The 27,326-nt window shown below is 45.9% G+C and overlaps 1 protein-coding gene across 1 annotated transcript in view; it reads right to left on the bottom strand.

Annotated features, from left to right (window-relative positions):
- Positions 1-8,609: 8,609 nt before the first annotated feature.
- The window catches only part of LOC141165297 (histone chaperone asf1b), a 32,104-nt gene continuing 13,387 nt past the window's right edge, over positions 8,610-27,326 (bottom strand). Inside the window, exons 2-5 of the mRNA XM_073650893.1 lie at positions 25,959-26,099; positions 23,490-23,605; positions 12,361-12,537; positions 8,610-9,807 (exon numbers count right to left, since the gene is read on the bottom strand). Of these exons, the coding sequence (XP_073506994.1) occupies positions 9,607-9,807; positions 12,361-12,537; positions 23,490-23,605; positions 25,959-26,067 (603 nt within the window). The 5' untranslated portion in view covers positions 26,068-26,099 and the 3' untranslated portion in view covers positions 8,610-9,606. The remainder of the gene's footprint in view (positions 9,808-12,360; positions 12,538-23,489; positions 23,606-25,958; positions 26,100-27,326) is intronic.

The raw sequence follows: 27,326 nt of genomic DNA, 5'->3' as shown, positions 1-27,326 counted from the left end.
ATCATTTTTGGAAAGGTGATTGAATTTTGTTAAAATAAATCTATACATTTCACTATGCATGTGTTTTTGCACACCTCTTTTACTTGTCCAGTTTGACACCCGTACATGCCACACCTATACTACAGACTGCTGCTATGTTCTGCTTTCTGGAAGAGGAGGAGGTAATGGAATATATGGCACATCATTCGTCTCAGTCACGGCAGGATGAGGCTACCACCGACAGTGACACTGTCAGTTTGAGACAGTTTTCAGCACGTCTGCCTGATCACTAAGATGCATCATTTTTGGAATATTTTTTAAGAAAAAAAAGCAGTGTTATTAAATTGCTGGATGACATTTAAAATATAAAATTTTGGTCTTGGTTTTATCTCCCTCCTGGCAGTGACTGTCTTTTTAGTTGAACACCGCAGTCTTCAATGCTTTGGCACCTTACTAAATATTTGTTACCACCGAAATGGAGGTCAAACAGCCATAGTTCCGTATTTTAGACAACATTTGCCTCCATTAAGTGAATACTTATGCTGGGAGAATGTCTGAATAGTTGTGCAGGTACTCAGATGGAAGCCACCAAAGAGTGCTGAGCGAGGACCGAACCTGATATGCATGCGGCCTTAAATGGCCAGAATTAGTATAAGGTCCACTTACTACGAATGGTACATACACAGCTTCTAAGCTTGTGCAATATTAGCCGCATGTAGTGTGTGAACTTTGCGCTCACCTCAACATATTAGAGTGGCGTCTTAAAGAACACGTTTATGGTTCTTTCAAGCTACGTGGGGTATTAACAGCTAGAAAGGAAGTATTTGAATTTTGGTAGCCTAGGTGTTCTTTGGGAAAAGTAGTAAAAAAAGAGCATGTGCAGTAGGAAGTTGTGCTGCTGTGACCTGGAAGTAACATGACAATACATGGCAGAGATTCTCTCCAGGTCACAGCAGCAGAGCTCCCTACAGCACAAGCTGACAGGCTCCTGTCCTATCACCAATCCAGGACAGGTTTCTTTCAGTGTAACAAGACGACGGCCATGTTAATGTATTATTATACACTGCTCAAAAAAATAAAGGGAACACTTAAACAACAGAATATAACTCCAAGTAAATCAAACTTCTGTAAAATCAAACTGTCCACTTAGGAAGCAACACTGATTGACAATCAATTTCACATGCTGTTGTGCAAATGGAATAGACAATAGATGGAAATTATTGGCAATTATCAAGACACCCTCAATAAAGGAGGGGTTCTGCAGGTGGGGACCACAGACCACATCTCAGTACCAATGCTTTCTGGCTGATGTTTTGGTCACTTTTGAATGTTGGTTGTGCTTTCACACTCGTGGTAGCATGAGACGGACTCTACAACCCACAGAAGTTGCTCAGGTAGTGCAGCTCATACAGGATGGCACATCAATGCGAGCTGTGGCAAGAAGGTTTGCTGTGTCTGTAAGTGTAGTGTCCAGAGGCTGGAGGCGCTACCAGGAGACAGACCAGTACACCAGGAGACGTGGAGGGGGCCGGAGGAGGGCAACAACCCAGCCCAGGACCTCTACCTCCGCCTTTGTGCAAGGAGGAACAGGAGGAGCACTGCCAGAGCCCTGCAAAATGACCTCCAGCAGGCCACAAATGTGCATGTGTCTGCACAAACGGTTAGAAACCGACTCCATGAGGGTGGTATGAGGGCCCGACGTCCACAGATGGGGGTTGTGCTCACAGCCCAACACCGTGCATGACCCTTGGCATTTGCCACAGAACACCAGGATTGGCAAAGTCACCACTGGCGCTCTGTGCTCTTCACAGATGAAAGCAGGTTCAGACTGAGGACATGTGACAGACGTGACAGAGTCTGGAGACGCCGTGGAGAGCGATCTGCAACATCCTTCAGCATGACCGGTTTGGCAGTGGGTCAGTAATGGTGTGGGGTGGCATTTCTTTGGAGGGCCGCACAGCCCTCCATGTGCTCGCCAGAGGTAGCCTGACTGCCATTAGGTACCGAAATGAGATCCTCAGATCCCTTGTGAGACCATATGCTGGTGCGGTTGGCCCTGGGTTCCTCCTAATGCAGGACAATGCCAGACCTCATGTGGCTGGAGTGTGTCAGCAGTTCCTGCAAGATGAAGGCATTGAAGCTATGGACTGGCCCGCCCGTTCCCCAGACCTGAATCCAATTGAGCACATCTGGGACATCATGTCTCGCTCCATCCACCAATGTCACGTTGCACCACAGACTGTCCAGGAGTTGGCGAATGCTTTAGTCCAGGTCTGGGAGGAGACCCCACAGGAGACCATCCGCAACCTCATCAGGAGCATGCCCAGGCGTTGTAGGGAGGCCATACAGGAACGTGGAGGCCACACACAATACTGAGCCTCATTTTGACTTGTTTTAAGGACATTACATCAAAGTTGGATCAGCCTGTAGTGTGTTTTTTCCACTTTAATTTTGGGGGTTACTCCAAATCCAGGCCTCCATTGGTTAATAAATTTGATTTCCATTGATGATTTTTGTGTGATTTTGTTGTCAGCACATTCAACTTTGTACAGAACAAAGTATTCAATGAGAATATTTCATTCATTCGGATCTAGGATGTGTTATTTGAGTGCTCCCTTTATTTTTTTTGAGCAGTGTAATTACCTTCCTAAACTAAACTAAAAACAAATGAGATTTGCTAATCAAAAGTACTTAGGCATTTGTTTATAAATTACATTTTCTTTATTTTTTTCTATTCCCAGAGATCCCCTTTGACCAATTCCAAGTCCGAGCTATTTCTCCCCATTCATGACCACACTTTCAATTGTTCTCGTACATGCGGTTTTAAAAAGTTCCAATTCTTTTCTTGCTCGGATATTCAAATAACTTTTGCCTTGTTTGTTGATACAAGGGGCCTAATTTTTATGAGGCTATAATCCAAATTAAATTAGTGTCTGTTTTTCCTTTTTTTTTTTGTTGTTAGGACTAGTTTAAGGACATATCTATCGATATGTCCTTAAACTGGTCCTTTCTGGTTATAAAAATAGAATGAAAAAAAACGGTTAGATATATAATCGATAGATCTATCTCTATCCATATCTAACTATCTCTCTATATCAAGCTATCTATATAGTCCTCGCTAGGGTAAGGCGATGGTTTGCAGTAGTGAAGGTTGGATTAAATTGCCACCTAAAGTCGATATGACCCCGCTGTGATATGTACTCGGTGACGTATTTCCAGGGGAACCCGGAAGTGATGTGGCTACACAAATGACACCAGAAGTGCCGCTGCTATGTGGAGAGTTGGTGAAATGGTTCCTACTCCTGGGAAGGTACAGTGAGATTTGATGGATAGAGGCTCCCTGAATATTCTGTCATTCCAGCTGTTATGACTTAATCTGACCCCCCAAAAAAGTATGCTACATACCTTGACGCATGTGTAAATCTTTTACATTATGTGCAATGCTGGGAGTGATCTCCATTTCGTTTCCTGCCAGACACATTTTGAGGTGGCGCTTAAAGTTCCTGAACGTATTTGGTGTGGGAATAGCAATTTCAAGTTGAAGATTTTTCTAGTCTAGTGGTGTCCAATCTGACACCATGAAGTTGTGCTTCTCAATACTGGACACCACCATGCTGATGAGAAGTCAAGTGACCGGTATGGAGGTTAACATAGCAATGTCTGTTCAGCGCCTACCTCATCGCTCCGACGCGGGGGCAGCCTGGCTTGTTCTAAGCTCCATATACTGAGGAGCACATTGCACGTTGTGTAATTCGGATTGCTTCGTCTTAGCTTCGTTATTACTGAATATTCAGGGTCTCTATCGAGTGAATATCCCGGGTCAGCTCTCTGAATGACTAAGGAACAAAACGCAGCAAACTAAATAACTTTCAAAATGGGAGAAGTTAAAGGGAAGATTACGTTTTGTTTTTTTAAATAAGGTAGAATGAATTAGGAAAGAATGCAGAAGGGGGGAGAGGTAGCTCAGAATATAAACACTTAGAAACTGGATAACAAAACTAAAAATTAGAATGCAGTAAGGAAAAAATGAGAAGGCTATAAGAAATCAAATATTGGAAAAGAAATAAAAAAAAAAATCTCTCTATACACGCACACATTAGTTGTCCGTTTGTCTTCACAGCACGTACAATGTGAGGATTCACAAGACCAGACAACCTCTTTAAGTAGCTAAAAACATAGAAAGATATATGCCCCATCTAGAAAAACAAGATGTGAAAAGAACACTGAAGCAGGGGAGGGGGGGGGGGTAAATGAGAGGATAAGGAGGGAACAGGGAGGGAGGTTGGGATTAATGGGGGTAGAGGAGGTAGTGCTTATACCCAAGAGGTGGAGCAAACCATGGCAATCCGACATTAGAGATTCTGTAAAAATGAAAGAGTAGTTACTTACCGGTAACGAAATTTCTCGGAACCCATGACTGCACCACGGAGAGAGGGAATCCGCCCTTCAAGGACAGGAAACCTACAGATAAAAAGGGCGGCAGCTCTCTCCCGCATCAGTTGGTTTACAGAGCACCGAGAGGACCGCCAGGTTAGTAACACCAAATATGGCATTTTTATTTATATATTATATATGTATTTTTTATTTATTTATTTTTTTTTTTCAGACACACCCTGTGACTAAACAAACAGGTAGTAACGATTGTGCACACCCATGTGTAAGAAAAAAGGGGGAGGGAATGTACGGGTGCAGTCATGGGTTCCGATAAATTTAGTTACCGGTAAGTAACTACTCTCTCTCTTTCCCCATGATGGCACCACGGAGAGATTGCAGAGCAGTGAAGATTAGGGAGGGACCACCGCTTCCAGAACCCTTCTGCCAAAGGCAAGATCTGAAGACGATGTTAGATCCAGCTGGTAGTGTTTAAAGAACGTGGAGGGAGAAGACCAGGTCGCCGCTCTACATATCTTTTCGATTGAAGCTCCGGCCATCTCCGCCCAGGAGGCTGCCACTGCCCTCGTCGAGTGAGCCCTTAGGCCCACTGGCGCTGTTTCCCCGCTTGAGGAATAAGCCAGGGAAATGGCTTCCCTTATCCACCTCGCCAGGGTTCCCTTGGAAGTTTTCTGTCCCTTCCGAGATCCCTGGAAGCACACAAAAAGAGCCCTGTCCTTCTTACACTCCCGTGTGGCCTCTAAATATTGCATAATGCACCTCCTGACGTCCAAGGCGTGAAGGGCCTCTTCCCCCTTGTTTTTTGGGGCTCCGCAGAAGGAAGGGAGGGTGACCTCCTGTGACCTGTGAAAAAGGGATCCCACCTTAGGAAGGTACGCTGGGTCGGTCCTAAGCGTCACTCTGTCGTCTAGAATCTGCGTAAAGGGGGGTCCCGCGGATAATGCTTGGATGTCACTAATGCGGCGAGCCGAGGTGAGGGCTACCAGAAGGGACGTCTTAAGGGACAAGATTTTAAGGGACGCTTCCCCTAGTGGTTCAAAGGGGCCTCTGGTCAGGGCTGAAAGAACAAGATTTAAATCCCACGGAGGAGCCTTCCGGGAGGGGATGGGCCTGGATCTATGAGATGCCCTGATGAACCTGGAGACCCATCTATCCCTTGCCAGGTTGCAGTTATACAGGGCTCCCAGAGCTGCCACCTGAACCTTCAGCGTGCTCGTGGCAAACCCCAGCTCCAACCCCCTCTGAAGGAACTCCAGGATGGTAACCACGGGGGCCTCCCCTACTATATCCGTACCTGCAAAGGAAAGGAATTTCTTCCAAGTTTTCCCGTAGAGCCTAGTCGTTACAGGTTTCCTACTCTGCAGCAAGGTAGAGATTAGATTGGGGGGAAAACCCTTTAGCCCTCAAGAGTGACCTCTCAAATTCCAAGCAGTCAAGTGCAGGTTTGTTACCTGCGGGTGGAGTACTGGACCCTGAGACAGCAGGTCCGGAACTTCCGGAATGACCCAGGGGTCGGAGACGGACATGATCCTCAACCAGGAAAACCAAGGCCTTCTTGGCCAGAAGGGGGCGATCAGGATCACAATCGCCTCATCTTCCCTGATCTTCCTCAGAACTGCCGGAATGAGAGCAATCGGAGGAAAGGCATATACTAGCTGGTGGTCCCATGGAATCAAAAAAGCGTCTAGTGCTACTGGGTTCCCCCTGGGGTCGATCGAGCAAAACGTGTCCACCTTTTTGTTTTTCCAGTTGGCGAATAGGTCTATACATGGGATTCCCCAAGCCCTCGTGATCTTTTTGAACACTAGCTGGCTCAGCTCCCATTCGCCCTGTCTCAACTGGGTCCGGCTTAGGAAGTCTGCCGTGACGTTCATTGACCCTTTTATGTGCAGAGCTGATAAGGACTCTAAATGTGGAGGATGGAGCTTGACGCCTGAAGAAGGGAGATGGACCGGGTACCCCCCTGGTGATTTAGATATGCCACCACTACCCGGTTGTCCGAGAACACTCTCACGTGGTGACCTTTTAACACGTTTAGAAATTCCAAGAGACCATACTTCACCGCCAGAAGTTCTTTCATGTTGGAGGAAGAACCTTCCACCACCTTTGCCCAGACCCCCTGAGCCACTCGGTCGTCTAGATGAGCCCCCCACCCCCTGGGGCTTGCATCTGTCGTCAGAATCTGGGGTGCCGATATTGTCCATGGGACGCCCCTGCCTAGAACCCCCGCTGCCTGAGTCGGGCCTGGTAAGTAAAATCTTCTTTCTTCGTTTCTTCAGGATTTTTCATCCGTAGGTCCCTGTCAAGGACAGGAAACCAACTGATGCGGGAGAGAGGTGCCGCCCTTTTTATCTGTAGGTTTCCTGTTCTTGAAGGGCGGATCCCCTCTCTCCGTGGTGCAGTCATGGGGAAAGTGAAAAATGATTTAACGTGTTAATACAAGAAACTAGAATTAACCCTTAGCGTTCAAGGGTTTAAATAGTATGGATCCAAAAAGGATTCCCTGCATTTAAAGGGAGGTAGGTTTTGCTATGTAATCTGAGCTCTGCATAATGTAGGGGCAGAGATCCTGATTCCAGGGATGTGTCACTTCCTGGGCACCTCTTGGTGCAGTTTTGAGGTCCTCTTTTATAGATGTGGCAGTGCTATGAATGCAGAGCAGTGTATAACCCCGCCCACACCAGATTGCCAGCTTCCTGTGAACACTGAATTGTCAGCAGATGAGCTGAACCGGTTTGCATGCGAGACCTAGTCAGGCAGTGATAATTTCCCACTGATAAAACATTAGTTCTATTGAAACTGCAGCACACAGCCTAATAAATTATACATTCCAGGAATCAGGCTCTCTAGCCTTACGTTATGCTGCTCCCAGATTAGATACCAAAAAACTGCCGACAAATTCCCTTTAAACATTTTTAACCTGTCACCATCCATCCTAGGATTAGCAAGGTGCTCAAGCGCTTGGGAGCCCCATCCCACAGAAATAATAAGGGAGGGGTAGGCAAGTCACCACAACGAACGCTGGACTTGTGATGAGAAATCCAGTCTCGTACATATTGGATAGTCTCTCTAACATATACAAGATTGTATGGACACTTAATTGCATATAGTACAAATGAGAAATCGCAGGTGAAATATCCCTTAATTGAAACTCCCTGTCCTGTCTGGAAGATCTCATCGCCCTTCAAAACATTATTGCATTGTGGGCAAGTGGGAGTGTTTTACCACCGTTATACAGATTTCTTATCACCCATTGGTGACCCTGCGTCACAACAACCGCACGAGAGCTCCGGGGAGAGAGAGTGCCGACACCACGGGAACGGCATGGGAGGAGAGTGTAGGCTTTTTTTTTTTTTATTTCATCAGGGTCAAGTGAAAGGTATGAGAAGGGGTTATCCTAGTAGTGGACAACCCCTTTAATTAGTCCATAGAAACAAATTTGTGGATGATACCGAAAATTCCATTTTGGTCAAGAAGAGACGCTGCATTATGGGCAGATTGTACGTACCTGTGGAGACGTTTTGGGTGGTCCTCCCTCTTTCAAGCATGCACTTGATCATATTACTGGATCAAGAGGAGAAAGCCCCCTCATAACTTCCTATACTGTGTACACAATCCCGGACAGCCGGCTCCCAGCTCCCACAGCTGAGGACTCTCCAATGGTGTTCTAAGTTGTCCTTGAAGAGAGATATGTGGACTAGTCAGACGTTTAAAGCCATTGGGCAGTCCATATGTAGTTAAAGGGGTTGTCCACTACTTCCACGCACACTACTTACTACGTCCATGCGTCACCCCGCTGATCAGCTGTTATCGGTGGCTGGAAGTGCTCACTTGCGGGGCTCCGCCGTCAAGTGGTAGTAGCCGCCGCGGTGTACTGCAGATTCTCCTCCCATTCAATTGAATAGGAGGCGGATGTGCAGTACACCGCGGCGACCATTACCACTTGACGGCGGAGCCCCGCAGGTGAGCACTTCTGGCCGGCGGCCGCCACCGATAACAGCTGATCAGCGGGTGTGCCGCGTGCAGGACCCCAGTCAATGATACATTGATGCCCTATCCGTAGGATAGGTCATCAATGTAAATGTAGTGGACAACCTCTTTAAGAACTGCTTTGGGGTGAGGACTCAGAACTAATTGGGAGTATCAGCACGCAAATCTAAAGTTTCTATATAGGTTGACAAAATAAATAAATCCATAAACCGCCCAAAAATAATAAAATATTCACATTTAAACAAAGATTAAGATCTTAGGACACTTTGCTCAAGTGCTTTTATTTAAGTAAAGCCTAAATCACAAATATATAAAAAACAAAAATATTATACATATTGGGGAAAAAAAAAAATACAATCGGTTTCTATATACGACAATCAAAACGCAACATCATATAATGCATGTAGAAGGCAGGCATGTCAAAAATCCCGCCTGTAAAGGGACGTATATAGGGCCCAAATCTCAGAAAAGCCTTCCTTGAAAATGGACAGGTCTTCACAGTGCGAGATACGTGGCACTGACCACAATACACTTTCCATCATGGCGCAGGTGTAAGTGCTGATATTGTTCTGTGAAATGGTGCAGCAAGATGACACCGGCTCTAGGGTTAACATCTCTGGGACCAAACATTACGATACCTCTTGGTAGAAAATCACAGGAAGTGTTTTGGGCTCAATCCACAAAGCAAAACAATGCAGCTTTTATCGGGCAGTGACTCTCTCTCCTTAACGTGTCCCAGAAGAGACAAAGAAGTCTCAGTGAGACCGTGTAAGGAGAAATGCTGCCCGCCATAAAGTACGTGGCAGTGTCTCAGGTGAGTGAGGAAAACGTAACGGCAGCAACAAAGGACCGTAGTCAGGACAGCGTCGCACACCAGAGGATATATCACTTCTGCCAAGGCGGTCCGCTCCTGGTGAACAATAGATGAATGGTGTGGTAGGATCGTTTAGAATGCTAGAGCCAAGGAACAGGCCCCATGTTAAAAGGAAGGTCATGTTATTCTCAAAGAAAAAAGGCAGTGTGAGACTAACACTAATGACATACAGAGGACGTTACCACCACCATAGGATAAGGCAGTGTGTGTGCTCTTTATTGGCAGTATGGTTAGTTTGCTTCTGGAGTCTGAGGACATCATGCACAATAAAAAATGGCCTTAGCCAGAAGGACCGGAGCCCGAGGTGAGATGTTGGTGCTGTACTTTATTCAGGTTTTGGACAATATGCAGGTTCCTGGGCACTGGTGACTTCAAATGCAGTCCATAGAGTTCTCTGGGATTGGGTTTAGTGCACCGGACAGGCCTTTGGTTGGGGCACAAGATGGGGGATGCATAGAATGACAAGCAGGGTCCACATTCTCAATGTCTTCCATCTTTGATTCGCTTGCACTTTCCCAATTGATGTGGAAGCGGGTCACACGTGGATTTGATGCTAGAATGTTCCTCTGCAGCTGAAAGACAGACATTTATATCACTACAGAAGCCGCATCCGGGGGGAGAAGTAAAATAGGAGTCCACAAATTCTGGTCCAACAAATAAGCTGATAAGATATTATTAAGATAAGCTCCTGATGCTAACACTGGACAGGTCCATAGTTCCCAGCACCCAATGTATCCATTTAGCACACTACAGCCGTAGCACCAGTGAGCATACCCTCTATAGTGTAATGTACTATGCTTTCCAATGCCGAGGCACATCGCAGAAATATATGTAAGTGGAATTAATGACCGGCATACCGAGGAGGTATATGCTGCAAATACCTTAATGTATATACAGTACAGACCAAAAGTTTGGACACACAGTCTCATTTAAAGATTTTTCTGTATTTTCCTGACTATGAAAAGTGAAAGTGAAAACCATTTCCGGTGACTACCTCTTGAAGCTCATCAAGAGAATGCCAAGAGTGTGCAAAGCAGTCATCAAAGCAAAAGGTGGCTACTTTGAAGAACCTAGAATATAAGACATATTTTCAGTTGTTTCACACTTTTTTGTTAAGTATATAATTCCACATGTGTTAATTCATATAGTTTTGATGCCTTCAGTGTGAATGTACAATTTTCATAGTCATGAAAATACAGAAATCTCTTTAAATGAGGTGTGTCCAAACTTTTGGTCTGTACTGTACCTCCAACGGCTATTGATTGAAAACTTCAAGGGTCAGCACTTTTCTTTTTTAAGCGACCAGACAAAACCAGAGTCTCAGTAAGACCAACTCCCCCTTAAAGGACTCGATTCTTTTTATTTTTTTTGAAGAGGAAAAACTAAAGTAACACAACAAAAATCTATAATATTTCATTTTTCTGTCGACAGATGTATGAGGGCTTTTTTTGTGGATTGACCCCATTCATTTTACCTCTAATGTACTTTAAACTGGGGATGAATTACAACTTACTTTATTTTTTAAAACTTGAACCTGCTATTGTGCCTACTGCAATATATATGCATCTGACGTTCGTCTATCAAGCCCACAAGAGGACTAAGATGATGGCCATGAGGGTCTTCAGCAGGCCCTTTGTTGCCATGGTAACCCAGGGGCCCCCGATGAGCACTGAATGGGGAGGAGACAGCTGCCCAAACAGTCATGCAACAAGGATGGCACAACTGGGGATGTCCACTAACGACAGCCCTGCTCGTTTAAGGATACCCTACTATAGTTAATATAATTGCAGAGAGTCTCCTGATCTGTGACCGTGTAATACACGATGTACGACTGGGAAAAAGAGCACTCGCTAATCAGAAAGAATAGTGGTGCCAATGTGTGATGAAATCTTTACCTTGATTGTAGAAATCAGTTTTGTTGTTTGATGTAGTTGTATACAAACGAGCCGCAAGTATTTTGGGGTGGGACACTGCACTTACAGCCCCCCTGTCCTCCCAATTCCCTGCCCGCCCCCTGTGTCTGACAGGTCAAACAAACATGAGCGACCTGTCAGTTAGACACAGGAGGCAAACAGCGGACAGGGAACCGGGAGGGAGGGCAGGGGAGCTGCAAGTGCAATGGCCCCACCACAAAGCACTTGCAGCTCGTTTGTATACAACTACTTCAACTTTGGATTTTTCAGAAACTACAAAAACAGATTTCAACAATTTAATCAGCCTCAAAGCATCTGTATATACATGCCATTATTTTGAGGCAGAAAATCCTCATGACCAGGTCCTTTTAACGGTACAATAACCTGGCTTCTCAGCCATTTCAGGAAATGGCTTACCTCACTTATGCCTGTCAGTGGGATTTCTATCAAGTCCATGGTTACGACCACCAGGGCTGTGGAGTCGGAGTCCATTTTGGTGGAGTCGGTATAAAAATGGACCGACTCCAACTCTTAAAATAAATAAATTGGGTACAGTAGTTCAATGCAGTTTGTAGGGAATATTTTTTCATAAGAATTTGGGAAAGTTATGAAATGTCCTATAAATGTCTGTCCTATTCCTGATCTAAGGGTCTGGACTTTTAGCTGAGATGAATCTGTGCTACTGGAAATTTATCACTTCGAGTCGGTGTCATGGAGATTGAGGAGTGGGAGGTTTGGCTTACTGACTCCACAGCCCTGACCACCACTCAGTGAAAGTCAGCAGTTAGTGGTCATGACCATGGATACCTAAGATACTGCATTGCCCAGCACATGGTGTAATATAATTACACCTACTACATATTGGGACAGTATCTTGGAGAAGGGAATACCGCATTTAGTCCTTGAAAACGTGAAGAGGTTAAAAGATGCTCAAAAGGCTGAACGTGCACAGCAAGATGTTTTTACACTGCAGCAAATATGTTCATTATTTTTAGCATTTGTTCAGTGCTTTTTCAGGCATGTAACAGCGTACCTACATGAAAAAGACATTGTGTGCTTCTCCCTAAAGGAGTTAAAGTGTAGGTGAGCCGTGAGCTTACAGTAAGAATGGCTACATATGACATTTCGGAACTAAGTGCCAGGAAACAGTTCTGGCAGGATCACCATATGCACGTGTAGGAGCAGAAGTCATTCATTATCCTGGAGCAGTACCTGGCAGAAGTTTGGCTTCAGAGGAGGATTCTCCCTCAGTTCTAGGTCAGAATATTCGTTGTTGACGTAATAGCCGACTCTGATGAACTCTTGTCCTCTGTAAGTGCAAGTGATTAGGACGACTGTAACTCCCACGGCATCGGACTCTGGGATGAGACTCGAGTTTGGAGCGTCAGCCTGCAATATTACAACATCTAATGTTACCACTCAAAATTAGTGCATCCATCATTTCATCCAATACATGCCCACACCCCCAACAAAAGGTACAACTGCTATAGGTGATACAAGTCTACCATGTCTATGGCTGCCCCCATTTCATTCTCTAACTTTCCATACACTGAAGTTGGGTAATTTCATGAGCATTCTGCCAGCACTATGGGTTCTGGAACTCCTGTTTGTCCAATTTTAGTGCATGCTAGGAAATGAGGTAAAGTTGTGGGCCAACAAGTATACAATATAATGGGCCCCATATAGAGGCGGCAGTTCTGGTGTCACGGGACAAATATAAACCACTCTGTGGGCCAGATTTGGCCCGCGAGATAGAGTTTGACATGTATGATCAAGAAGGATGAGAGGGGGGCTTACTATTTAAGTCTATTGACACCCTGCGATCGCGGGTGTCAGAAGTTGCCATGGTAACAATGGCCTCCGGTTGAGCAATGGTGGCCTGTAAGGCCCTGCAATAAGCAGGTTCTAACTGGGAAATGTCAGTGTAAAACTGACAGGTCTAATATCCTGACGTACAGAAGCATTGCAAGATATTAGATCAGTAATTAGGCAAGTTAAAATCTCATGTAGAGACAAAGGTGGGGGGGGGAATAATTATTTTTAATTTACACAAAGTATGAAAATATAATGGAAACAGGTCACCACTAAATGCTGTTATGTGTAAACGAAAATGTGAAAAAAATAAAACTTGGCAAAAATGTTCTTTTCATTCCCATTTACCCTGTTGAGTTGGAGACCACTGTTTTAGAGAGTCATTATGGGAGATGACCGCTTGTTTACACGTTTTCTACAATAACCCCGTCAAGTTTTCCAAGGTATTTGCACAAGGATCTGATAGTTGCTCTGTCCATGCATCGCTTGGTCCGACAATCATTTGACCAGTGCGTGCTGCAAGATTTCATTGATGCTCCTTTCTCATTACGGTCAGACATGTAAATGAGCAGCACCACAGAAATACCGGAGCCTCTTAATCATGTGATACAATAGTAAGACCGCTAAGGGGGGGCGCGATTAGACTTGGCCATCATTAAAAGCCAAGGATGCCGCCAGAAGGTAAACTGTCTGGTGCCCAACATTTTACTCTTAATAGCAGGACATTCTCCCACGTGGTATGATTTTCCCAACAGGAGACATCTGGAAGCCTGCAGTGAAGATGGTTATCAGGTCTCTGTCGATGTCTGGACACATAGAAAAACTGAACGAGACAACAAATATTGTGCCAATATTTAAATGTGGCTGATGGCTACCAACCCTTGAACCAGCCCTGTTCCCTCTACAAAAGATTATCCCACATCACATACAATAGTGAAGTCAGATTAGATCCTGTGTTAGTAATGTAAAGGCAACATGTTAATGCATACTGTCTAATTAGGAGAATCCAGAGTCACTATAGGTCTCCAGAAACAGGCAGCGATATCAAGCACCTTTACAGTCTTCACTACTGCTTTTGGTCATGGACAGGCCTATTCACAGGATAAGCCAATAACACCAGATTAATGGGGACTGACACAAATCTGATACATGATAATGTGTTTTGGCCCCTTCAAGTATATGATCAGCAAAGGTGCAGTCAGAACCCATAGTTTAATTTTCCCCCTTCCCGATATGTGAGCTATAGGTTTGGCACTCGTCAGGTGCAAGTGTATTAAGTCGGCACCTCCAGAGTGTGCTCTGATCCCTACTTTTTAATCACTGTAGTAATGCCAGGCAGGTTAGGGTTAAATCCTAGCTCTGCAGGCTTTGATTAGCACACCTGGCTAGCCCTGCATATAACCAGGCTAGATGTTCTTCTTGGTCAGCTCAGGGAAGCTTATCAGACTGGATGTGTCTTGGAGCTGGAAAGAGACAGGCCAGAATCCCTCTTTGAGAAGAGTCTGCACAGACCGTGGGCAAAGCACTGTAAGTATCACTGGTTGATATGGACAATAGCAGTTTTGTTTGACGAAGCTGGGGCTAGTTCAGCTGTGTATGAGTAGCCAGGGTCTGTTCTGTTTGGTCAGTGCCTGGACAAGGTTAGGAATATTTATGAGCTTGTTTGTTTTGGTGCTGTGCAACCTGTAGAAAGCAAAAACTGCATGTGTATGGACCAAAGCGGATTTGCCCGTGTGAGAGCTACCTCAGACCTAATGCCTGAGAGAGAATCCCTACACCACTTAAATATCACCATCATCCTATGAAAGTGGTATTTTGGTAGCATCATACTGGTGGTGCACATGTTTGGGCAGCTAACAACCACCACCCTCATCCCCGTTTGCAAGGTGCCAATGGGTTGCCGTTGCAGGTGGGGACCTGCAAGAGCCCAGAAGGCTCTGACCACATTTGTGAAATGAGCAGTGACCCAAAAGGGCAGAGATTTGGTCTTGTAGGCTTCCACAATAGCTGACCTGATCCATCAGGCAATGGTTGTTTTGGAGACTGACAGGCCCTTGCGTTGGCATGAAACTGTCCTTTGAAAAGGCAAGGCTGAGGCTTGCATCCATACCAGACTAAAGAAAAGAAATAATCCAAGGAATAGAGAAGACCATGGAATGGAAGTTCCCTCTGTTTCCTGCCTGCAAGTATGGAGGTAAAGCTTGGCAGATTGTGGCTTATGAGACCTCAGCATGGACTGGACAAATGAGTCAGACATCCTTGGATCTCAGAACCTCAGCTTCAACAGGGGGTGGGAAGGATTACGCCTTGAAAACTGAGTAGATTACTCTTGCCCCCAACAAAATCCTTGATGACATCATGTAAGCGATAGGCTGTCACCAGGAAAGGGGAGCCCAGTAAGGTATACATGCTGCATAAGTGTGGCTCAGCATTTAACACTGCTGTCGTAAAGCACTAGGGCTTTGATCTCACAAGGGGTAATGTCCGCATGCAGTTTATAGGTTCTCATTAGGTGTACTCCATATACCCCAAAAACATAAGATAGGGTTTTTAGATTGCAACAAACAAGTCCATGTTTTTGTACACGAGACATGTGAATAGCACTCAAATATAATGTCCATAAACTGCAGATATACCACCCATTGCATAATTTTGGCAAACTTTTTTTTTTTTTGCAAGTCTACATAAATTTACATTTGTCTACCAGTATGGACCCATAAGGCTCACTTATTGAGCCTGTACACCACTTGAACACAAACTCATGTAGCAGATGAGAACTTCAGAGCAGTGTTTTGAGCAATCGACGGAGGGCAGAGTCCTAGGGCCTCATCAATTGGTAGCACGTTGCAGTCCTTATAATATGTTATGAAATTATAGTAACCATTGGGGATTTGAAAAAAATCAAAGCAGAATGGTGACATATTCCTAAGCCCTGGTGAGCATAAACCCCTAGAAGCTCTCTTAAAGCACCACTCCAGTGTTTTTTTTTTTAATCCCTTCATGACATGGCAATTTTCCATTTTTTTCCTCCCCTTTTTCCAAGAGCCATAACTTTTCTATTTTTCCGTCGATATAGCTGTATGAGAGCTTGTTTTTTGCAGGACGAGTTGTACTTTTGAATGACACCACTCATTCTACCAAATAAGTATACGGTCAAATGGAAACAATTTTCAAGTGTGGTGAAACTGCAAAAAAGTGCAATTCCACAATTGTTTTTTGGCTTTTTTTTTTATTTACCATGTTCAATATATGGTTCCTAAGGTCACTATGAGTACGCTGATAAAAAAAAAAAAAACAACTATACATGTTTGGTAAGTAGTGAAAAAAATTCAGAAATTTGCAAAAAAAAAAAAAAAGAAAAAGAAAAACCACACATTTTTTTGCTTTTGTCGCCATTTTCCGGGACCCAGAACATTTTCGGGATCTGGGGCCAGGTGAGGGCCTATTTTATGTGCCCTGAGAAGACGATTTTACTGATGCCATTTTGGTTAGATACGATGTTTTGATCGCCTCTAATTTCAATTTTGCAGCGGCCAAAAAAAACCCCAATTTGTTTTTCTTATGCCCTTTACTGATCGGATTATTTTTATACGTTGATCGGACTTATTAATGGAGCAAAACCAAATGTGTATTTTTTATGGTTTATTTTTAATGGAGCAAAAATGGGGCGATATGAACTTTTGTATTTTTTTCATATTTAAAACTTTTTTTACTGTATTTAATAGTCACTTTAGGGGACTTTAAGATGTGATCATCTGATCGTTTATGCTCATCAGCACTGCTGTGAGTAGAGAAAAATCACGATCTATGAACACCAGCCACAGGATTGTAATGACTGGCATGTCATGACAACCCTATCACACCCTGCGATCAAGTCACGGGTGCGCAGAACGACGCCTCCCCACTGCATGTGTTAAATGGCTCTGTCAGAGATTGACAGCGGGATTTAACAGGTTAACCGTGGGCAGAGGTCAGCTCCATCTGTGGTTGTTAAAGCCACATGATAGCTGATTAACTCAGCCATCATATGCTAGGACAGATGCAGGCTCGCAATAGTCACACTGGCCACTGAGCCATTCTAAACTCCTCCTTCCTGTTTCAGGGAATCCACATTTAGAGTTATAGATGGACTAAGACACGTTTTGTATTGAAACATCCAACCAACGTGTGCAAAGGTCATTGTGCAGGGAGCGGAGCAGGGTCAGCTGTGCCATCCTGTATTGTGATGGGTGGATCCGGTGTTATCAACTGTGTATAAAGGTGTTACTTGTTATTACGATCCTGCCTGTGATAATGAGCCTGCTGAAAACACTTCCTGGAAGGGCAGGAACTATGAGCCCTAGTGGGCAGTATGAAAATTGCAAGACTACTAATACTGTAGTTAAATACAACCATTCTAAAAAAAAATAAAAATAAAATAATTACAAAAATATTTTTAAATATACAATTTAAGTAGTATTCCAGCATTTTTTTTTTAACTTCAGCACTTGTTAGCCATGAGTAATGTTCGTTCACTGTGTGCATTAAAATAGTTACTGTTCGCAGTCTTCTGCTTTCAGCATCGCTCTCTGGTTCCTCTCTTCCATCTTGTGACCACAGCTCTTTCTTGCCAGATCCCTCTGTGGACCGATACTAGTTCTCAACCCAAGTAGATGAGAACCTTGTTCTGAGTGTCAGAATTACATTGAGAAAGTGACTTCCAGTCCAACAGCGAACGCTGGATTGAGTCTGATAGTCAATACTGCGGTCACGTGGTCCAGGAGAGGACTGGCACAGTGCAGAAAGATCGTAGTTACTTACCGGTAACGGGATTTTACAGAGCCCATGACAGCACCACCTGAGAGAGTATCCGCCCACAAAGGACAGGAACCTACTGAATAAAAAGGCGGCACCTCTCTTCCGCATCAGTTTTTATTTCAGAGCATGAGAGGGCCTCGGAAAACAGGTTAATACATAACCGCCACCTTAACATTTGTAATAAACACCTTAAAAAGTGCACACCATAGTGATAAAGGGGAGGGAATTAATAGGGTGCTGTCATGGGCTCTGTAAAATCCCGTTACCGGTAAGTAACTAGGATCTTTTCCCCTTCTCCCATGACAGCACCACCCGAGAGATTTATAGAGATCAGACACCAGAGGGAGGGTTCACCGCTTGCAACACCTTCCTACCAAAGGACAGATCAGTAGAAGAGGAAAGGTCAAGACGGTAATGTTTGTAAAATGTAGCGGGGGATGACCAAGTTGCCGCCTTACATATGATGTCGATGGGCACATCCGCCTTCTCCGCCCAGGAAGCAGCTACCGCTGTGGTGGAGTGGGCCTTCAGGTTCTCTGGAACCGGCAGATTGCTAGAAGAGTAGGCTAAGGTAATAGTATCCCTGACCCATCTAGCTATGGTCCCTCTTGTAACCTTAAGTCCTTTCCTAGCCCCTTGAAAGGATATAAATAAGGCGTCACTCTTCCTCCAGGCTTTTGTCACCTCCAAATACTGGACTAACACCCTTCTAACATCTAAGGTGTGAAGCTTATGTTCCTCAGAATCCCTAGGATTAGGATAGAAGGAAGGGAGAGTGATTACTTGCGTCCTATGGAACTTGGAGGCTACCTTCGGAAGATAGAGTAATCTTAAGAACAGACCCAGCCTATCTGTACATACTTGAGTGAATGGATGGTTAACAGATAGTGCATGTAAGTCACTGACTCTAGCAGCTGATGTCAGGGCTACCAGTAGGGCAGTCTTTAAAGTTAGGATTTTTTCTGAAACTTCCTCTAAGGGCTCAAAGGGAGGTTTGGTTAGTGCCTCCAGAACCAAATTAAGGTCCCAAGGAGGCATCCTTGGAGTAGGAATAGGCCTGGACCTATCACAAGCTTTAATAAACCTAATGATCCACCTATTCGCCGCCAAGTTATAATTATATAATGCCCCCAGAGCTGATACTTGTACGTTAAGAGTACTGGTGGCTAGACCCATGCTTAACCCCTTCTGGAGGAATTCTAGTATGGCCCCAATAGGAACCCTCCCTTTGGCGGACTGACCCGAGGTAGACAGGAACTTAGCCCAGGTTCTACCATAGATCCTAGTTGTTACCGGCTTTCTACTTGTCAGTAGGGTAGTAACCAGATCCGGAGAAAACCCCCTTTGTGTCAATAGCGACCTTTCAAAATCCAGGCCCGATCTTTGGGGATGACCAACTGGGCCCTGCCTGAGGAGATCTGGGATGTCCGGAAGAACCCATGGATCTGCTTGGGACATTCTCTTCATCCAAGTGAACCATGGTCTCTTGGGCCAGAATGGGGCGATCAATATAACCCTTGCCCTTTCCTCTCGGATCTTCCTTAGGATAGTAGGGATAAGTATTAAAGGGGGAAAGGCATAGGCTAGAGTAAAATTCCAAGGAATCTGTAGCGCATCCACCGCAAATGCCCCCTCTTTTGGATTCAGGGAGCAAAAGATTTCGGTCTTTCGATTGAGTCTGTTTGCAAACAGATCTATTTGGGGCTGTCCCCATCTGCCCACAATCTGCTGAAATACGGCTGGATTCAATTCCCACTCTCCTTGTTTTAAGATGTGACGACTGAGGAAATCAGCGTTTACGGTCTCTTCCCCTTTTATATGAAGCGCCGAGAGAGTGAGCAGCTGACTCTCGGCAAACCTCTTGATCAGATCCGCTACTAACATCAGAGGGAGAGACCTGGTACCCCCCTGATGATTGATGTAGGTGACTGTCGATCTGTTGTCTGACATTATCCGGATGTGATGACCCCGAAGAACAGGACTGAACTTTATTAGAGCATTTTTGGCTGCCAACAGCTCCCTCATGTTGGAAGAGAGACTTGAGTCGCTGTCCGACCAGAGGCCTTGTACAGAATGATCTCTTAGGTGAGCTCCCCAGCCTTCTGCACTTGCGTCTGCTGTAATTGTATCCGACACCTGGAAGGTCCAAGGAACCCCCAAAGATAGATTGACTGGAGATCTCCACCAGTCCAGGGAGTTGATTACAAACTTCTGGAAGAGATATTTTGCCATTCAGGCGACCTTTGAGCCACCTGTCCGCTGCCAGGATCTCCTGCTGAAGACATCTGGAATGGTACTGGGCCCACTGAACCGCCGGGATGCAAGATGTCATTGTACCCAACAGAGACATTGCCTTCCTCAGGGTCATGGTCGGATTGCTGATAACCCGAGATATTAGGGATCCGATCTCCAGCTTCTTTTCCTCTGGTAGAAGACAGGTTTGGTTTTCTGAGTTCAGAATGAGACCCAGGAAAGACTGGACCCGCTTTGGTTACAGCCTTGACTTCTCTAAATTTAACAGCCAACCCAGGCGTTTTAGACTGGCCATGACGTCCGCCAGGGCTAGAGCACAGAGTTGTCTTGATCTGCCCACTACTAGGAAGTCGTCCAGATAAGGGATGACCAGAATATCTCTTTCCCTCAAATGTGCTGTGACCTCCAGGATAATTTTTGTGAAGACTCTCGGCGCCATGGAAATGCCAAAGGGAATAGCTGCGAACTGAAAATGCCTTACGTGCTTGCCGAACTGTACAGCCACCCTCAGAAACTGTTGATGATCTGCCAAGATCGGGACGTGGTAGTAGGCGTCCTTCAGATCGAGGACGCACATATAACAGTCCGGAAATAGCATCCTTATGGCCGACTTTATTGTTTCCATTTTGAACGGCCTGTAGATTAAATGGTTGTTCAGCTTCTTCAAGTTGGCAATGGTCCTGAAGGAGCCATCCGGCTTCTTTATTAGGAAGAGAGTTGAATAGAATCCCCTTCCTTGCTCGGGTGCAGGCGTTTCCACCAGAACCCCCTTCACAAGCAGAGAGAGAACTTCCTGCTGCAAGGCTATCTGCTCCGCTAGACCCCTGGGGGCTGAAATTTTGACGGTGTTCCTGGGCCTGCTCTTGAACTCTAATGTGAGCCCCCTCCTGATTATCCCTAAAATCCAAGAATTGGATGAAATTTTCTCCCAGGCAGGCAGGAAGTGGGACAACCTTCCTCCCACCTGGGGGGGACTGTCACTTACGGGCCTTCTTATTCTCGGAGGAGGGACCCCCGAACATGAAGCCTCTGTTATACGGCTTCCTGTCTTTCCAGCTACCTTGGTCTCTAGGAGCTTTACTGCGACTGTACTTCCTCTTCCGAAAGGAGCTTTTAAACTGGGAACCAGACACGGTGGGAAACCCATGTTTTTTGTCTGCGGCCTTATCCAGGATGTCATCTAGACCTTTGCCGAACAGAAAGTCCCCCTCACAAGGGATTGAGCATAGCTTAGTCTTTGACTGCACATCCCCTGACCAGCTCTTGAGCCATAATGCCCTACGAGCTGCATTAGAGAGATTTGCAGACCGGGCAGCCAGCCTCACTGAATCTGCCGATGCGTCTGCCAGGAATGCAGCCGCCCCCTGCACAAGAGGAAGGTCCGACAAAATCTTCTCCCTCGAGACATTCCCCCTAATCTCGTCTTCCAATTGTTGAAGCCAGATCATCATAGATCTAGCGGTGCAGGTGGCTGCCACCGCCGGTTTAAGGGCCCCTGCCGACGACTCTCAGGCTTGTTTAAGGAAAGACTCCGCTTTTTTATCAAGCGGGTCTTTCAAGGCCCCTAAATCCTCAAAGGGCAGAGTGGATCTTTTTGAGGACTTTGCAATGGCCACATCAATCTTAGGGGTTTTGTCCCATTTAGCCGCATCCTCTTCCTCAAAGGGGTATCTCCGCTTAGAGGAGGAAGGCAGCTGACCCTTCTTCTCCCGGTTTTTCCATTCCCTTTCTATAAGCGATTTGATCCTCTCATTAACCGGGAATGTGCGTCTCTTCCTCTGGTCCATGCCCCCGAACATAACATCCTGGACTGTTCTGCGAACTTTGGTATCGGTAATACCCATAGTCACTCTGACGGCTCTAACTAGTCTCTCAGTGTTATCTACCGAAAAACAAGGCCTACCCCCCCCCCCCATCATCATCCGAAGATTCCGATGATGATGAGGAGGAAGGCAGTTCTCTTGTAAACCGGGACTCTACAGATTCCTCTGATTCTGAGGAAACTAGCTTCTGTTTCTTCTTCCTGCGTGAGGTTAAGCTTTTTAAAGAATCCCTGACTTCTGTCTGGATCAGATTCTTTAATTCCATAGAAAACCTGGGGGACTCTTCCGCTATGGTTTTCTGAATACAGTCCGCACACAGGTTTTTGACGTAGGAGGTGGGAAGACTGATTTTACATAAAGCACACTCCTTGTTTTTACTCTTAGAGCTACACTTCTTTGGCTCCTAACACCCCAAGAATTGAAAGGAGAAAAAGAGAGGAAAACAGAGAAGAGCACATTACTCAAGGTGAGACTTTCACGAAGATCACTCACCACACTGCTGTTCAGACTAGGGTACCGGAGGCGGTGGTTGCCGTTCACATGAGGGCTCCCATCTGGCGGAGGTGGACTGACGAGGTCTTTTCTGACCAGTTCTGCCGGAACTCGTACGCCCTCCACTGCTGTGGCTTTGGTGATGGGAAGATTCTTGAACCAGTTTCTTAAGCTGCTTGCATTGCTTTGGCTGCTGCTGTTCCTCCTGCGGTGGTGACAGCTGCTGCCCAGGTGACTGCGGCTCCTCACTCATTATGTCGGGGATGAGGACACCGCCATCTTGATTCCTCCCCATCCTTTAAAAAGCAGTAGGGCTCCACCTCCTTTAGGCTCCTCCCCTTCCGGCAGCATGCTCATTCTCTCTTTTTTTTTTCTTTCAAATTTGGCCAGCTGGCGCGCTACACCACAGATCCTGCTCCTTCTGCGCGTGCGCAGCCCAGTGGCACCCGGCGCGCTTGCAGCGGGATGTAGGCCTCCCACCTGCGCAGACCCGGCTTCCGGAGCACTCCGTGATAGGGCGCATCACCACCCAGCGCGTGCGCAGCCCGGACTTCCGGCGCGCTCCGTCACAGGGTGCGACGCGACCCCCACGTGCGCAGACCCGGAAGTCCTGTCGGCCGGCGCGCGCTCAGTTTAGTCCATTGTGAGGCGCAGACCCGGCCGCAGGACACAGCGCACGCGGGGAGGACTCCGGAAGGTAGCCCCCCCGCACGCAGACCCGGGCAGCAGCCAGATGGGCTGAGAACAGGGGCCATCGGCTGCTTCCACGGCCTCCAGGCCGCACCGACCGCGGAATCCACGGTCCAGGTACGTGAGGTAGCACCTGGCGAGGCTCCCATCAAGGACAGGAACCGAAAACTGATGCGGAAGAGAGGTACCTCCTTTTTATTCAGTAGGTTCCTATCCTTGGTGGGCGGATACTCTCAGGTGGTGCGGCCATGGGAGAAGGGGAAAAATGGCAACCGGTAAGTCACACTTTGATGATAGCTGACAGATAATGAAATTTAAAACAAAACAAAACAAAAGCTGGAGTGTGATTGAACCAGTGGGTTATTTTCTCATTATACATTCTTTTTTTAGGGGCTCATACTGTTTGCTTATTTGTTGTGTAACCAGATTAGGATTATTACCACGTTCTCCTTTACTGACAAGACATGGACTTACCTGAAAAACAAACATGTGGCGCCCAGCAGGGACTGGACCCACCAACACTGAATCCAGGACCTGGTCATATTCTTCACTTTCAGCTGAACCCACATATATGATTTTCCACTCCAGATCTGTGGAAACATAAGGCCGTTCATTAAAGATAGGAGGGGAGTAGATATACCTTGCTCTGACATTTAGAAATTTTGTTCCACAAATTTAAAAAACCCAAGAAAACAAACCCCTTACAATGTCCCTTTATCAGATACTGTTAGCCATGAGGTCAGCACACAAACTACATGTAAAATATGGCAGCATGACTCCGATATAAAAGAATAGTGGATCGTTCGGTGCCATAGACTAGGGTTGGGTACATGCCACCTTTACCCTTGTTGGGAGATTCGCCTGACAGCAACAAAGTGATCAGGAAATTTGTCTTAAATGTAAACAGGTAAAAATTGTGGGAACTACAATGACAATCTGAAAAGGAAACTTTTGATCAGATTGAAGATGAAAAGGATATAAACTTAGATAATTCTGGACATGCAAAGGAAGCCATCAACTAGTCCAGACATGCGCAAGCCAATGCCAAGAAGGATCTGATGATATTTCATGTATCCAAATATCTATGTTCACATATCTACTGAAACCAAAGTGGGAGAATGAACTTTCCTCTTGATGTAACAACTGAACCATGTCCTTTTATAGGTTATTATTCACATTCATAGCTGTAGTCTCCCATGTCTGACTCACACATCCACATGGACAAGCATTTCCTGTAAGGGGAGACTACCCGGAAGAGCATTATCTGAATGACTAAAGTATCAAAAGGGGTTTTACAACTATTTTAATTGATAGTTGCTGCATCTTTATGATCAAATACGAAGCTAATATGCTGCACAATAAAGTAGCTGCCTTGCAATCAAGTCAGTCTCAGGCTATGTGCCCACAATCAGGCTATTGCAGCACTTTGGACACAGCGTATTTACGCAGCGTCCGATCCCGCAGGTAAATCTGCATGTGTTCATTGAACACATGCGGAGTTACTGCACCCTATACATTCTATGGGTTGAATTACTGCTGCGGAGACTAGAATCTCCGCAACGGAAATGGACATGCTGTGACTCGTAAAGCCGCGCCACCGGTGAGCTTACGCGGCGGTTAATAGAAGCTCAGTGGGCATGGGATTCTATAAATCCCATCCACTTTGTTTCTACTGTACAATGCAGGAGTTTGGACGCAGCACAGGTGAACAGTGTCCAAACCACTGCTGGAATGGATCGTGGGCACATACCCTTAGGCTATGTGCACACGTTGAGTATTTGCAGATTGTTCTGCCGCTATAACCAGGGTACTGGCAGGAAGAATGCTACGTAAAAAAGACATGCTTTTTCAGTGAGTTATTCTCTCATTTCAATGGGGTAAAAATACTGAAATTCACAGTCTACAGATTTGAGAATTAAAAAATTAAAAACACTTTGATGGTTGAAAACTGCAAGAGAAAAAAAATAAGCTGATTTCAGAAATCTCATTCACTTTGCTGGTACTGTTGTTTTTCCACAGTAAAGAGGTATGGAAAAAAAAAACAAAACACGGCAACAATGCAGAGTGTGACTAGGCTCTTATGGCTCGTTCAGGCAAGTTTATAATTGGTCCATGTAGTACAAATTAGTGTTGAAAATCTCAAGCCAGCACTATTCTGGTCCATTGATAAAAACACATGCAATATAACTGGTGATGCGACACCCGTCTGCAAACAGGACAAGCACATGGAGCAAATCATGTCTGCACCTGGTAGCTCTGACTGGCTCATTATTTTAATACAGCCGTCTGAACCTGACCTTAAAGGGTGTCAGCACAAAAATTACTGCAAACCAGGCCCAGACCCCACTTTAGCGCACTTTTTCACTCACCTCTGCCCCCTCTTCTCTTATGGACAGCTCTGGTTTTATTGTACCGACAGAAAGGCAGAGATTTATGTAAAGGTGTATTGAACTGCTCAGCCACACCAAGAGGACACCGAGCACCTGTGCTTAGTTTGAACAGTCATTTTGTGCTAATGGAGTCCATTTAACACGGTTTTTACAAGTGAAATATTTTGTAACTCTAAAATCTATGGTCTATAAAAAAAAACATATTGCAAAACCTTGTGCGACTTTACCCCCACTTTTGATCATGGCTCATTACTGCAACATGAACACATTTTAAGTTTTCTCTGCTCAGTGACGTGAAGCACGGCTCCATTGACTTTGAGAACAGATGGCCACCGCGCAGTGAGAGAAGGACTTTGGGAAACCTGCCAATTACGAGAATGAACGTAACCTGACCAAAACCATATGGTACATCCTAGTTTTCTACGAGAAACTCATAATATAAATGTATGGATAGAGCCCATATATGTCAATAGGATCTGTGCGTTACAGATCACATCTAGCATCATACTTAGAAGCCACAAAAATGCTGACCGTGAGAATCAAACCCACTCACCATCCGGTAAGTCTTCTATGCACTCAAAAGTGATTTCAAACTGGAAAGGATTGCGGAAGGGGCACGGGTTATCCAGCACCACCATGTTCAATATCTGGACCTTCGCCATGATGCAGATTCTTCACGTGCTGCTTATAAACACTGGAAGAAAAAGAGAAATCACAAAAAGAAGAAACCCATACAATTTCTCTTGATCCAGTTGATGCCTTTCTTAAAGCGGTGAGGAGGGTGAACTTAAGTCCCAAAGAACAGGTCACAACTACCAAATGTCAGAGCATATGGATAGTGCAGTGACTGTCCATGTCAAAAGGCTTCTGCCAACTTTAGATGTTCAGAGCCCCATTCCTGGTGGGGGTTGCACTGGCTGGACCCTCAGTGATCAATAAGTTATATATAGATCCTTAGAAAACCTGATTAACATTTCTTCATGAGATGAAGAATTATATGATTCGATTCCTGGATTACAGCCTGTCCTATGGGAAATTGTACCCCAAATCTTCTAGAGCAGGGGCCTCAAACACGCGGCCCGCGGGCCGCATGCGGCCCCTGAGGCTGCTTTATGCGGCCCGCAGGCACAGACCCCTTGACGATCCCGACCTGGTCCAGGAGGAGCCGCCGACAGCAGCGCTGAATTGCCACACAGAGACCGTCTCCCAGCACTGCATTTCCAATGCCATTCCAATGCCAGCCGCTGGCCAATCAGAGGCCAGCAGCTGATATCTGCGTGTCGGCGCATTGAGTATGACGTCATTGCCATATGCAGATGTCAGCTGCTGGCCTCTGATTGGCCGGCGGCTGACATTGAAAATGCTGTGCTGGGAGACAGTCTCTGTGCGGCAATGCAGCGCTGCTGTCGGCGGCTCCTCCTGGACCAGGTCGGGATCGTCAAGGGGTCGGACTCTGTGGTGCCTGCGGGCCACATCTGCAGGAAGGCCGCCGAGGGAACGGAGGACAGGTGAGAATCATCTTTTTTTTTTTCTATTTTATGTGTGTGAAGAACAGCACAGGGGGCACATAGCCACAAGAGGGGACCTGGATGGGGCACATAGCCACAAGAGGGGACCTGGATGGGGCACATAGCCACAGGATGGGGACCTGGATGGGGCACATAGCCACAAGATGGGGACCTGGATGGGGCACATAGCCACAAGATGGGGACCTGGATGGGGCACATAGCCACAGGATGGGGACCTGGATGGGGCACATAGCCACAAGAGGGGACCTGGATGGGGCACATAGCCACAGGATGGGGACCTGGATGGGGCACATAGCCACAAGATGGGGACCTGGATGGGGCACATAGCCACAAGATGGGGACCTGGATGGGGCACATAGCCACAAGATGGGGACCTGGATGGGGCACAGAGC

The sequence above is a fragment of the Phyllobates terribilis genome, unplaced genomic scaffold, assembly GCF_046119375.1.
Source record: "Phyllobates terribilis strain yellow unplaced genomic scaffold, ASM4611937v1 Scaffold_11__3_contigs__length_659146591, whole genome shotgun sequence".
Lineage (NCBI taxonomy): Eukaryota > Metazoa > Chordata > Amphibia > Anura > Dendrobatidae > Phyllobates > Phyllobates terribilis.
The sequence above is the reverse complement of the archived record's forward strand: the minus strand, read 5'-3'. Positions and strand labels throughout refer to the sequence as shown.